General features: G+C 43.4%; 1 protein-coding gene across 1 annotated transcript in view; it reads right to left on the bottom strand.

Annotated features, from left to right (window-relative positions):
* The window catches only part of LOC121005641 (steroidogenic acute regulatory protein, mitochondrial-like), a 56,894-nt gene that overhangs the window by 13,073 nt on the left and 28,280 nt on the right, over window positions 1-15,541 (bottom strand). The window contains exons 2-4 of the mRNA XM_040438412.1: window positions 4,253-4,372; window positions 1,108-1,247; window positions 864-1,022 (exon numbers count right to left, since the gene is read on the bottom strand). Of these exons, the coding sequence (XP_040294346.1) occupies window positions 864-1,022; window positions 1,108-1,247; window positions 4,253-4,372 (419 nt within the window). The remainder of the gene's footprint in view (window positions 1-863; window positions 1,023-1,107; window positions 1,248-4,252; window positions 4,373-15,541) is intronic.

Consider the following 15,541-nt stretch of genomic DNA (forward strand, 5'->3'; position numbering starts at 1 on the left):
AACACTAACTCCAATAACTCTGATCCCGGACATTTGCACCCTCAAATGCTGTGGTCAATCTGAGCAGTTAGACCAAAGGGGAAGGCTTTCTCTGCCCTCCGATCGGAACCCCTATGGTGAAATAGTGGGGCTCCAATCAGTTGCTATGACAGCCTAGGACCTTGTGAAGGCTCACAGACCTATCATAGTGAGCTGCCTGCCAAGTCGTGTTGAGGTATGCCCTGATAGGTAGCCTGTAAATATCCAATGGACTGCAATATTATTATATTGTAGTCTATGGTACAAGAGATCACAATATCTCATATTCAAGTCTCCTCAATGAACTAAAAATTGCAGTGTAGAAAAATGTTTTAAAAAGTAAAAAGAAAAACATAATACACTGCTCGTATCAATGGTTATGACCACCCTGCAATCCAGCAACAATGACTGTGCTTGCACAGTATAGGAAAAAGCACTGACCTCTCTAGTGGCCAGGACCTTTAGAGTGCACACAGGCTGGTGCATTTTCCTATAGTGTGCAAGCATGGCCGCTGTTGCTGGATTGCAGTGCAGGGTGGTCATAACCACTGATACGAGCGGTGTATAATATGATGAAAAAATGAATCAAGCCAGCAAAGGCGGCAATGTGGACAATCACAGTACACTAGTAAGGGCCATGTATTAACTTTGTCTTCATGATAAATGCCATTTGCTGAAGTGAGACAACCCATCTAAAAATATTTTACCTGCCATAATGGAAAAAAATGCACATTTTGACAATTTTTTCACTTTGCCGCTCCCAATTTTTTTAATAAAAATTTATAAAATTGTGTGACTCAAAATATTAATTACAAAATATTTCTACCAATAATTACCTTCATTACCTGCACTTTACTGATGTTTGGGTTCCACTGATCCATCTGGTCAAGTTTCTCAAAAAGTTGAGTATAAATATGTTCTGGTGATGAGTCTATAACTGCTTCAGCTCTAAATACCTTTCCCATTCTAGGGAATGTTTTGCTTACAATCCAGTCATCATTACCCTGCAAAAATCATTAACATGAATTTTAGAAGGGATTGTATGTAAAGTCATGTGCAAATGAATGAGTTACATGATGATGGCCCTACCTGGTGTGTTTCAGTCTGCCAGTCATCTTGTTGGAGCATACACATTGCTTTTTGAAGTTTGTCCTCAACTTGAGAAAAGTAAAACAACTCTTGGCTAGTAAGCATTGTAGTATCTCTGACATCATAAGCTAAGTTCATTCCTGTGAAATACAGCATGTGAGTTTCTAATTATCATACATACAAGTTTATTTTTCCCATATAGCTTAATAACACTTAAAGCTACTTGATGGACGCAACTGCATCTTCTAGTTCACTTGCAAGTTAGCCTTTCTCTTGACAGGTTGGGGATCTGACCGCTTTCTGGCAGAAATGCCTGCTTTTGGCCAGACAAAAATTCATCCATGAAGGACTATTTGTCCACATAAAAGCTGGCAATGATGCTGGAAGCCGTCCAAATTCCTGTCAGATACCATTATAGTTAAAGGGAATCCAGCGGTTCACGGCATTATCCGGCTATGCCAGATATGGGGAACTCTGGCAGGCTGTTCCTCTGCTGGAACCGTCTGACGGATATCGAAAAGCAGATGTAAACCAACACTTAGCACCTTATTCACATGTCAGCATTTTTTAAGTCAAGATCAGTATTGGATTAAAAAAAAAACTAGATGAAATACAAATGTTTCTATTCCATCTATGTTTAAGTTCTACTTTTGGCATTAAAACTGATAAACATTGTCAAACAAATACTGTGGTCTTAGTAATATCAACCAGTAAAACCATAGAGATAGAAAGTGATCAAGTTTCTGGACCAGGAGTTTCGACTTTTTTTCTGCCTATCTTTGAGCTTTATGAACTACGTGGGACCTTTATTAAGACTGCCAGTTTTATATATTTTACCTCTCCTGGCTTAAAGAAGCACTTCAGCTTTTTTTTTCTTTTTACATATATTGAGAACTCACCACCAGTATTCTAGCATTGTCATTTGTTACACCTTAAAGGGATTCTCCAGGAATTAATAAGATAAAATTACTGAAAATACCTAAATATTACTTTATTATAAATACTTTCCAAAAATAGATTTCCATAATTTACAATGACTTTCTTTCTCTAGTGGGCAATCATCAGGGGAAATAAAATGGCCTCTTTTCTACTAGCACACACAAAATCCGTCCTAATAACATAGCTGGGATGGGATACTTCAAAGCTTCAATGCAGTTAGCTAAAGAGCTTTCTCGGCCCTCTTAACTACTACGTCATGAATTATGATCTTACACACAGCTGATAAGGTATCAGCAGTGTGCAGTAATGGAGTAAAGTGAAAGTACAGAGCGGAGCACGGGTGGAGGATGTGGCTGATGCTTGTATGCACAGTGCCCTGTATGTCTATATATGGAGTCAGTTCTTGTATTTCAGAAAAGTTTCTGCTGGGATTTGAACCCACGACCTTCTATATCAGAGGCAAAGCACCTAACCACACGGCCATAAGAGCTGCCTTGCTGCTGATTGAAAAACATTAAGACAAGAATCGATCATATTTAACTAACTTGAAAATAAACTGTCACACACGCTGCCGGGGCGCCGGGCCCCCAAGCAGCCGCTTCCCCGGTAGTTACGCCACTGTATGCACTATGCTACATTACCACAGCCCACAGCACACTGCCTTGTTTGTCCTTTCACATTGCTTTCTTACCACACACAGTTGAATTCTTATCATCTATATGTAAGGTTTGCAGTATCCCATTCCAGCTATGTTATTACGACAGGTTTTGTGTGTGCTAGTAGAGCAGCGGTCATTTTATTTCCCCCGATGATCGCCCCCTAGAGAAAACAGGCCATTATAAATCATAAAAGCAAAGTGTTTATAATAAAGCAACATTTAGGTATTTTCAGTAATGTTATTTTATTAATTCCTGGAGAACCACTTTAAGTCCCCTGCATATATAAATTTGGAACCTTTTCATTATGGAAACTTGGTCATGTCATTTCAAGTGTGACTACTAGCCTAGAGCTTGCTCTAATTTGTAGACATAAGTGTTCAGACTCTCAACAGTCTCTCTGTGTGAACTACAGGATGACATCATCACTAATCTGATCCCTCCTGGCAGATCTCAAGCCCCTCCCCTCCTCACCCTCCATGTTCCTAAGTATATCCATGTATTCTGCTGAAGGGCTTGAGAAAGGCTCTAAAAATGAGCCAAAACGTTGCGTCCACATGAGTGAATACATTTATATTCTCCATAGTTCCATTAAATTTAGCTGATCTTCCTGACTCCTGCAACAGCTGACAGGGAATATAGAGATGACAGTCCAGAGAGGGGAGACAGGCTCAAGCTGCGTCACAAAAGAATACATGGAGACCCTACGGTGTGAGGGGACAGCAATTATGTGTCGCTGATCTGTCATGGCTGCCCTTACCCAGGACATCAGGCATGATGGGAAATGTAGAATTCATTAGGAAAGCCATATTTAAGGAATAACAGGTAAGTAACACAAGGCAAACACATATTCTTTAATAATTTAATATTCTTTAATAATGGCCTATCCTGCACTATATCTGCAAAAAAATAACAATCCAGAAGCGCTTATTTAAGAGGTGTAGGTCTCAATAATTTTGGTGCATCTGTGCCGATCCATGCATCAGAGATGAAATCTATACTAGCAAGAGGATGGTGTAGATTTCAGGTATAATGTATGCCAGTTTCCTGGCATAGATTATAATACATGAGTTGAGCCAGCCATGCCCAGGCCATACTGTCCACTCCCTGTCTTGCTTTACCCACTTTTTGAAAAAGTTTCAAGCTGGGTGCAAAACCCCCAAAAAGTCCTGTGTCATGCACCAAACTTTGAGACTTTCTGACTCCAGTTTTCTGACTTGCTGAGGTTGACAAGTGTCCCCCTTTATTGTGACAGTTTATGATGCAGCATGCAGTATGTTCATTATCCTATGCCAATATAACTGCACTTTGTTTTCTGCCAAATGAAACGTCCATATTGAGTTCAATAACAGTTTTGCAATCTTAATTTTCATCCATATGGCTAACATGCATGTAAGTCTTTATAGATATCCTGTGTCTGTAGACAACCCCATTTTTTTAAAGTTCTGGCTGCTTTATATTTTATTTTAATAGCATAGTTATAGTATCACAACATATTTATTTGGCAATGCCTAAGCATTCTTTATATAGTCATGGATAAACAAATTTACCTAATTTTGTGCATAACATTTTCTTCAGAGACACTGGTATATTTGGGAAGCTGCTTGGTGTCTTCAAAATTAATTTTGATATTTCTTTTCCAAAAGCATCAACAGCAGGTCGTTGAAGGCCTAAAACACACAGGACATGGTAGTTATTAATAAGCATGAGAACAAAAAACTAGCAGAATTCTGTTTCCCTAAAGTAACCCTAATGTTGATTGAGACCTATTAAAATAAACCTATAACCTCACTATTATATTGTGAGATAGTAGGTTACTAGACAACCTGTACAGGTATATAATGATCTCCAGATGGAATATTCTATAGGATCATCATCCAAAAATGTCAAGCGCATAGAAACCTTTTCGAATCCCTATCCATGGTGCTGACAAAAGTCTAGGCTTAAGGCATGGTTGATTTATTTCACTATGTCAGTTCTATAATGATCTATGCATGTACGTGCAACCTGGAGATAAAAAAAATAATAATATTATCCAAAATGTTCCAAGGTAATGAGACGAAAGGCAAAAAACTAGAATTAACAATCTGAGACTGGTACACGTGCTATTTTGGTCTGGGGACCGCATTGTAAATTTCCTGTTTGAAGGAGCTGCAAGACGATTTTGATATAATATAGTACATTATAAGCTGAGAGAAGTTCATTTACACAGTTAAAAGGGGATTCCGGATTTATGAAAATACAACTTATACTACAGTACAGACCAAAAGTTTGGACACACCTTCTCATTCAAAGAGTTTTCTTTATTTTCATGACTATGAAGGCATCAAAACTATGAATTAACACATGTGGAATTATATACATAACAAACAAGTGTGAAACAACTGAAAATATGTCATATTCTAGGTTCTTCAAAGTAGCCACCTTTTGCTTTGATTACTGCTTTGCACACTCTTGGCATTCTCTTGATGAGCTTCAAGAGGTAGTCCCCTAAAATGGTCTTCCAACAGTCTTGAAGGAGTTCCCAGAGATGCTTAGCACTTGTTGGCCCTTTTGCCTTCACTCTGCGGTCCAGCTCACCCCAAACCATCTCGATTGGGTTCAGGTCCGGTGACTGTGGAGGCCAGGTCATCTGGCGCAGCACCCCATCACTCTCCTTCATGGTCAAATAGCCCTTACTTTCAAAGTTTTCCCAATTTTTCAGCTGACTGACTGACCTTCAATTCTTAAAGTAATCATGGCCACTCGTTTTTCTTTACTTAGCTGCTTTTTTCTTGCCATAATGCAAATTCTAACAGTCTATACAGTAGGACTATCAGCTGTGTATCCACCTGACTTCTCCTCAACGCAACTGATGGTCCCAACCCCATTTATAAGGCAAGAAATCCCACTTATTAAACCTGACAGGGTACACCTGTGAAGTGAAAACCATTTCAGGGGACTACCTCTTAAAGCTCATCAAGAGAATGCCAAGAGTGTGCAAAGCAGTAATCAAAGCAAAAGGTGGCTACTTTGAAGAACCTAGAATATGACATATTTTCAGTTGTTTCACATTTGTTTGTTATTTATATAATTCCACATGTGTTAATTCATAGTTTTGATGCCTTCAGTGTGAATCTACAATTTTCATAGTCATGAAAATAAAGAAAACTCTTTGAATGAGAAGGTGTGTCCTAACTTTTGGTCTGTACTGTATATACAAGGAAAAGTTCTACAGCCTTCTAATGCTGCAGCTTGGGTTTTAAATAGGTTTTCCAGGCTTTTACTATTGATGACCAGTTTTTACTATTGATGACCGTTAAAAAATGCTATTTCAGGGCTGCAGAGAGCCTTTATAGGGGTGTAGAATACTGTGCCATGCAGTAACACGCATAGGGAGTCTGCTGGGGTAGTGAAATAATACTGTGAGTCCATATGACATGCAGATGACAGGCGTCGCTCTTAGAATCACTGCACACTTCACTTATTTGGGCAGTCACGGTGCCAAAATTGACCAAATAACTCAAGTATGAACTCTTACAGGTTGATGTAAGCGCCAAGAAGAAGCGCACTCCTTTTACACTGTCGCCAGGTGATTCCACATAGATGTAAACAGAACTTGTTCTATTAAATGCTTAAACAAGTAGAGCCCCCGACAGAGTGGAGAGGGTGTCAGCAGTAAGTGTGTGTGGACGTCACTGATTATTTTACCCTTCCTTTGATCCATCAGAACAATAACCCACAAAAAACAGATCCTGTCTGTGGAGCATCTGCCTTCACTCGATCAGCATTTGGTCAGTAATCCATCAGTATTGCTAATGCCCCAAAAAACAGGACTGGATCCAAAACAGAGATGACACGTGAATGGAATATTTATATGTCTTCTGTGTTTTGTACCCACTCCTGCCTTTGGCTACCAAATGATAAGCCAATTCTGATTGGACCATACAGGCCTTACAGCTGCTACACAGACAGGATCCGTTGTGCGTCTCATTTTTCCTTCCTTCTGACAGACCAGAAGAAGGAACAAACAAATGATGATGTCAGCCAGGCCGAAAGGCAAAATAGTGGCCCAGTCATGAAGTGGGGAGGGTGGGAACAGCATGAGGAGACCACAGAGTGGCCCAATAACAGGATTTGGAGGTTGCGGCAGTCGTGAAGTGTAGAGGTGGTAGCAGTATGAGGAGGCCACCAAGTGGCACAATGACAGAGTCTGGAGTTGGCAGCAGTATGAGTAGGCCAGCGAGTGTCATAAATCAGGGTCGTCTTTAATATTGATTGGACCCTGGGCAAAAATTTACTTGGGCCCCCTGGATCCCGCCTTCCCACACCCTAGCATGCAATCACGCCCTCCACCACAACACACACAAAAAAAATCCACACACCTGGTAGAGTACAGTGAATGACTGTAAATACTTCCAGTTCTGAAGACTCCAGCGGCTCAGGATCAGTGCTCTGGGCCACAATATACAGCACCCCACAGTAAACAGTAGAGCAGTATAGCACCCCACAGTATACAGCACCCCACAGCATACAGCACCCCACAGTATACAGCACCCCAGGTATACAGTAAAGCAGTATAGCACCCCACAGTATACAGCAACCCAACGGTATACAGCACCTCACAGTATACAGTAGAACAGTATAGCACCCCACAGTATACAGCCCCCCACAGTATACATCACCGCACCATATACAGCAGCCCACCATATACAGTAGAGCAGTATAGCACCCCACAGTATACAGCAACCCAACGGTATACAGCACCCCACAGTATACAGCACCCCACAGTAAACAGTAGAGCAGTATAGCACCCCACAGTATACAGCACCCCACAGCATACTGCACCCCACAGTATACAGCACCCCAGGTATACAGTAAAGCAGTAGAGCACCCCACAGTATACAGCAACCGAACGGTATACAGCACCTCACAGTATACAGTAGAGCAGTATAGCACCCCACAGTATACAGCCCCCCACAGTATACAGCACTGCACCGTATACAGCACCCCACCATATACAGTAGAGCAGTATAGCACCCCACAGTATACAGCAACCCAACGGTATACAGCACCCCACAGTATACAGCACCCCACAGTAAACAGTAGAGCAGTATAGCACCCCACAGTATACAGCACCCCACAGCATACAGCACCCCACAGTATACAGCACCCCAGGTATACAGTAAAGCAGTATAGCACCCCACAGTATACAGCAACCCAACGGTATACAGCACCTCACAGTATACAGTAGAACAGTATAGCACCCCACAGTATACAGCCCCCCACAGTATACATCACCGCACCATATACAGCAGCCCACCATATACAGTAGAGCAGTATAGCACCCCACAGTATACAGCAACCCAACGGTATACAGCACCCCACAGTATACAGCACCCCACAGTAAACAGTAGAGCAGTATAGCACCCCACAGTATACAGCACCCCACAGCATACTGCACCCCACAGTATACAGCACCCCAGGTATACAGTAAAGCAGTAGAGCACCCCACAGTATACAGCAACCGAACGGTATACAGCACCTCACAGTATACAGTAGAGCAGTATAGCACCCCACAGTATACAGCCCCCCACAGTATACAGCACTGCACCGTATACAGCACCCCACCATATACAGTAGAGCAGTATAGCACCCCACAGTATACAGCAACCCAACGGTATACAGCACCCCACAGTATACAGCACCCCACAGTAAACAGTAGAGCAGTATAGCACCCCACAGTATACAGCACCCCACAGCATACAGCACACCACAGTGTCACTCATATACGCGTCATCTCGCGAGACGCGAGATTTCGCTCAAAGCGGGCCCGCGCCTGCGCATCGCGGGCCGGCAAAAGTTAGAGGGGGGTCGGGTCATCAGCTTGCCAGCCAATGATCGTCACTGGCAAGCTGATGATTTTTAAAAAATCGAATGAAAAGCCAGATAACACATCATATTTGTAAATATGATGTGTTAAATGGCTTGTCTGCTCCTCTGCTGGTCCTTTTCGTCGGTTGGTTCCAGCAGAGGAGCAGACATCACAGTGAGTAGCACCAAACACTACACCTTAGCCCCAGATCACCCCCATCACCCGAATTAACCCCTTGATCACCCCTTGATCCCCCCTGTCAATCACCTAGTGAAAGGAAAAAAGTGATCAGTGTAAACTGTCACTTTTTTTTCACTGGTATTGACTGATAGGTTTTAGGATAGTTTAGGCCCCTTGGTTAGGTAGTTTAGCGTCAGTTAGCACCCAGCCCACCGCACCGCAGTCACTGATTCGCTGATTAGCGTATCGCTAATCAGCATTTGTACTTTTATAGTATCTGTAAGTGATCAAAACTGATCACAGTCAGATCTATAATTGTATTAGTGTCACCTTAGCTCGCCCTCCACCCAAAACGCAGTGTTTGCCCGATCAGGCCTGATCGGTCGCCCACACGTATCGTTCACCCACGCCCGCACCGCCGCAGTGACAAAAAATATATTTTTTGATCACGGCACAATCACTTTCCAAGCACTGCGGCGATAAAAAAATCAGTTTTGATATTTTTTATCAATCGCAGCGGCCTCCGGTACTTCGCTAGCCTCCCCTTTGTAAGACAGGCTTGCTTTTTTTCTTGGGTAGTCTCAGGGAATACCCCTAAATTTAGTAGTCCAAATGTCAAACAGGGGGTATTCTTCTGAAGAGGCCTACAGGCTTCTGACCCAGTCGGATGAGGAATGGGAACCTTCATCTGACGAATCTAGCGAGTCAGAATATGAACCTGTAGAGAGCAGTGGCAGTCTGACCCAAAGTTCGGACGAGGAGGTTGAGGTCCCTGATAGCACCAGGCGTACCCGGCCCCGTGTCGCTAGACCACAGGTTGTGCAGTATCTGTTTCAAGGGCAGCAGAGTGGGGCTGGCGCTGTCGGATCACGTGGTGAGGCATACACCAGCAGCGCAGCCCTCCCTGGACCTAGTACCAGCACTGCCGTACAACATGGTGAAGTGGCGAGCACCAGAAGGGCAGTTGAAGCTGGTACGGTGGCACGTGCAATAGTTACCCCGTCGCAGCCACCGCAAAGACAGGACCGTAGAGCCCCTAGAGTCCCTGAGGTGCTGGCAAACCCTGATTGGCAGTCACCAACTTCAGCCGCACCTGTAGTTCCCCCTTTCACCGCCCAGTCTGGAGTTCGGGTTGAGACAGCTCAGATCGGTTCGGCCGTGGGATTTTTTGAGCTGTTCTTGACTGCGGAGCTCTTGGACTTAGTCGTGGCAGAGACAAACCGGTATGCCACTCAATTTATATCCACCAACCCGGGAAGCTATTATGCCCAGCCTTTCCGGTGGAAACCAGTCCAAGTTTCCAAAATCAAAATTTTTCTGGGCCTTCTCCTGAACATGGGTCTAACCAAAAAGCATGAATTGCGGTCATATTGGTCCACGAACCCGATTCATCACATGCCCATGTTCTCTGCTGCTATGTCCAGGGCACGTTTTGAGACCATCCTGCGTTTCCTGCATTTTAGCGACAACAGCACCTCCCGTCCCAGATGCCACCCAGCTTTTGACCGGCTCCACAAAATTCGGCCCCTCATAGACCACTTCAACCAGAAATTTGCAGATTTGTATACCCCCGAGCAAAACATCTGCGTAGACGAGTCCCTAATACATTTTACCGGGTGCCTTGGCTTCAAACAATACATCCCAAGCAAGCGTGCCCGGTATGGGGTCAAATTGTATAAGCTCTGTGAAAGGGCCACAGGCTATACGCACAAATTTCGGATCTATGAGGGAAAAGATCAGACCCTGGAGCCGGTCGGTTGCCCTGACTACCTGGGGAGCAGTGGGAAGACAGTCTGGGACTTGGTGTCACCCTTATTTGGCAAGGGGTACCATCTTTATGTGGACAATTTTTACACAAGTGTGCCCCTCTTCAGGCATTTGTTCCTAGAACAGATTGGCTGCTGTGGCACCGTGCGACCTAGTCGCGTGGGCTTCCCCCAACAGCTCGTTACCATCCGTCTTGCAAGGGAGGAGAGGGCTGCCTTGTGTAACGAAGAACTGCTCGCGGTGAAATGGAGAGACAAGCGTGACGTTTACATGCTCTCCTCCATTCACGCAGACACGACAATACAAATTGAAAGGGCAACCCGTGTCATTGAAAAGCCCCTCTCAGTCCACGACTATAATGCGCTCATGGGAGGGGTGGACTTCAATGACCAGATGTTGGCTCCCTATTTAGTTTCCCGACGCACCAGACACTGGTATAAGAAGGTGTCTGTATATTTGATTCAATTGGCGATGTACAATAGTTTTGTTCTCTACAGTAAGGCTGGGAGAACGGGATCCTTCCTCAAATTTCAGGAAGAGATCATCGCGAACCTCCTGTATCCAGGAGGTTCCTTGGCCCCATCCACCAGTGTAGTTAGCCGTCTACACGAGCGACATTTCCCCAGTGTCGTTCCTGGTACCTCAACCCAACCATCACCCCGAAAAAGATGTCGTGTCTGTAGCAGGAGTGGAATAAGGCGTGACACCCGCTATTTCTGTCCTGACTGTCCTGACCACCCTGCCCTATGCTTTGGAGAGTGTTTCCGGAAGTACCACACACAGGTACACTTAGCATAGGGATTGCATCTCACAGGACAGGCACACAGGGCTATTAGGGCCCTTACACTCACAGCTACTGCAAACCTCTCCTTTCACCTGGGATAAAGTGCATAATGTACTTCGCCACATCTTTGGGCGATTTGCGCTTTGCACATTCTCCCATGGGGAAGGAAAAGTTTGTCCTATAAAGGTAAAAAAAAAAAAAAAAAAAAAAAACACCAGTAAGCAAAAAAGTTAACTTTCAGTTCAAAAGGTTAAAAAAAAGTTTATATGTTCTGTTCAAAAGTTATTATAAAGTTAATAAAATTGATTGCGTTGCGGCCTGGTTTTTTCTTTTTTGTTTTGTTTTTTTTACCTTCCAGGTGGACCAACCGATCGACTAGCTGCAGCACTGATGTGCATTCTGACAGAAGCATTGCGCTGCTGTCAGATTACACACAAGTTGGTGTATGCGGCGCTGCAAGACGAGATTTCTCCTCTGCAGTAAAAGATACGTTTGCCGAGGCATATGAGCTGAGGAGGCGGCGGTGTTCATATGCTTTGGCAAACACTTTGTATATATAAAAAAAATAAAAAAATCCCGGCAATGATTTATTCATCCACATCGATTGATGTGAATGGATAAATCTTGTTTGCCAGGGCATACGGGCTAAGTGGGTATGGATGTTGGGCGGAGCTCCTATGTCCTGGCAGACGCCTTTCCCCTCCTTTTTTTTTTTGGCAGAGATTTTTTCATCCACATTGATCGATGCGAATGAAGAAATCTGTGCCGTTCATTTTTTCTTTCAGCCCAGAGGCTGAACGGAAAAAAAAAATCTCATTACCCATATGCTCAATATAAGGAGAATAGCAGAAACTCCTAATGCTGGCCATACATGTAATGATTGTGGAGACCCTCAAATGCCAGAGCAGTACAAACACCCCACAAATAACACCATTTTGGAAAGAAGACACCCCAAGGTATTCGCTGAGGGGCATATTGAGTCCATGAAAGATTGAAATTTTTGTATCAAGTTAGCGGAAAGGGAGACTTTGTGAGAAAAAAAAAAAAAATCTATTTCCGCTAACTTGTGCCCAAATTTTTTTTTTCGATGAACTCGCCATGCCCCTCATTGAATACCTTGGGGTGTCTTCTTTCCAAAATGGGGTCACATGTGGGGTATTTATACTGCCCTGGCTTTTTAGGGGCCCTAAAGCGTGAGAAGAAGTTTGGGATCCAAATGTCTAAAAATGCCCTCCTAAAAGGAATTTGGGCACCTTTGCACATCTAGGCTGCAAAAAAGTGTCACACGTGTGGTATCACCGTACACAGGAGAAGTTGGGGAATGTGTTTTGGGGTGTCATTTTACATATACCCATGCTGGGTGAGATAAATATCTTGGTCAAATGCCAACTTTGTATAAAAAAATGGGAAAAGTTGTCTTTTGCAGAGATATTTCTCTCACCCAGCATGGGTATATGTAAAATGACACCCCAAAACACATTGCCAACTTCTCCTGAGTACGGAGATACCACATGTGTGACACTTTTTTGCAGCCTAGGTGGGCAAAGGGGGCCACATTCCAAAGAGCACCTTTAGGATTTCACCGGCCAATTTTTACAGATTTTGATTTCAAACTACTTACCACACATTAGGGCCCCTAGAATCCCATGGCAGTATAACTACCCCACAATTGACCCCATTTTGGAAAGAAGACACCCCAAGGTATTCGCTGATGGGCATAGTGAGTTCATGGAAGTTTTTATTTTTTGTCACAAGTTAGTGGAATATGAGACTTTGTAAGAAAAAAATAAAAATCATCATTTTCCGCTAACTTGTGACAAAAAATAAAAAATTCTAGGAACTCGCCATGCCCCTCACGGACTACCTTGGGGTGTCTTCTTTCCAAAATGGGGTCACTTGTTGGGTAGTTATACTGCCCTGGCATTCTAGGGGCCCAAATGTGTGGTAGTAGTTTGAAATCAAAATCTGTAAAAAATGGCCGGTGAAATCCGAAAGGTGCTCTTTGGAATGTGGGCCCCTTTGCCCACCTAGGCTGCAAAAAAGTGTCACAAATGTGGTATCTCCGTACTCAGGAGAAGTTGGGCAATGTGTTTTGGGGTGTCATTTTACATATACCCATGCTGGGTGAGAGAAATATCTTGGCAAAAGACAACTTTTCCCATTTTTTTATACAAAGATGGAATTTACCAAGATATTTATCTCACCCAGCATGGGTATATGTAAAATGACACCCCAAAACACATTGCCCAACTTCTCCTGAGTACGGAGATACCAGATGTGTGACACTTTTTTGCAGCCTAGGTGGGCAAAGGGGCCCACATTCCAAAGAGCACCTTTCGGATTTCACCGGCCATTTTTTACAGATTTTGATTTCAAACTACTTACCACACATTTGGGCCCCTAGAATGCCAGGGCAGTATAACTACCCCACAAGTGACCCCATTTTGGAAAGAAGACACCCCAAGGTATTCGCTGATGGGCATAGTGAGTTCATAGAAGTTTTTATTTTTTGTCACAAGTTAGTGGAATATGAGACTTTGTAAGAAAAAAAAAATAAATCATCATTTTCCGCTAACTTGTGACAAAAAATAAAAAGTTCTATGAACTCACTATGCCCATCAGCGAATACCTTATGGTGTCTACTTTCCGAAATGGGGTCATTTGTGGGGTGTTTGTACTGTCTGGCCATTGTAGAACCTCAGGAAACATGACAGGTGCTCAGAAAATCAGAGCTGCTTCAAAAAGCGGAAATTCACATTTTTGTACCATAGTTTGTAAACGCTATAACTTTTACCCAAACCATTTTTTTTTTTTACCCAAACATTTTTTTTTTATCAAAGACATGTAGAACAAGAAATTTTGAGAAAAATTTATATATGGATGTCGTTTTTTTTGCAAAATTTTACAACTGAAAGTGAAAAATGTCATTTTTTTGCAAAAAAAATTGTTAAATTTCGATTAATAACAAAAAAAGTACAAATGTCAGCAGCAATGAAATACCACCAAATGAAAGCTCTATTAGTGAGAAGAAAAGGAGGTAAAATTCATTTGGGTGGTAAGTTGCATGACCGAGCAATAAACGGTGAAAGTAGTGTAGGTCAGAAGTGTAAAAAGTGGCCTGGTCATTAAGGGTGTTTAAGCTAGGGGGGCTGAAGTGGGTATACAGCACCCCAGGTATACAGTAAAGCAGTATAGCACCCCACAGTATACAGCACCCCACAGTATACAGCACCCCAGGTATATAGTAGAGCAGTATAGCACCCCAGAGTATACAGCCCCCCACAGTATACAGCCCCCCACAGTATACAGCACCCCACCGTATAAAGCACCCCACCATATACAGTAAAGCAGTATAGCACCCCACAGTATACAGCAACCCGACAGTATACAGCACCCCACACTATACAGCACCCCAACACTATACAGTAGAGCAGTATAGCACCCCACAGTATACAGCACCCCACAGTATACAGCACCACACAGTATACAGCACCCCAGGTATACAGTAAAGCAGTATAGCACCCCACAGTATACAGCAACCCAACGGTATACAGCACCCCACAGTATACAGTAGAGCAGTATATCACCCCACAGTATACAGCCCCTCACAGTATACAGCACGCCACCGTATACAGCACCCCACCATATACAGTAAAGCAGTATAGCACTCCACAGTATACAACAACCCAGGTATACAGTAAAGCAGTATAGCACCCCACAGTATACAGCAACATAACGGTATACAGCAACCCACAGTATACAGTAGAACAGTATAGCACCCTACAGTATACAGCACCCCACTGTATACAGCACCCCACCATATACAGTAAAGCAGTATAGCACCCCACAGTATACAGCAACCTAACGTTATACAGCACCCCACACTATACAGCACCCCACAGTATACAGTAGAGCAGTATAGCACCCCACAGTATACAGCACCCCACAGTATACAGCCCCCTACAGTATACAGCATCCCACCGTATACAGCACCCGATCGTATACAGTAGAGCAGTATAGCACCCCACAATATACAGCCCCCCACAGTATACAGCACCCCACCATATACAGCACCCCACTATATACAGTAGAGCAGTATAGCACCCCACAGTATACAGCACCCCACAGTATACAGTAGAGCAGTATAGCACACCACAATATACAGCCCCCACAGTATACAGAACCCCACAGTATACAGTAGCTTACAGTATATTAGTATAACAGTCCCTGTCACCTTTTCCTTATGTAATCTTC

This window comes from Bufo bufo, chromosome 6 (assembly GCF_905171765.1).
Source record: "Bufo bufo chromosome 6, aBufBuf1.1, whole genome shotgun sequence".
Classification (NCBI taxonomy): Eukaryota; Metazoa; Chordata; class Amphibia; order Anura; family Bufonidae; genus Bufo; species Bufo bufo.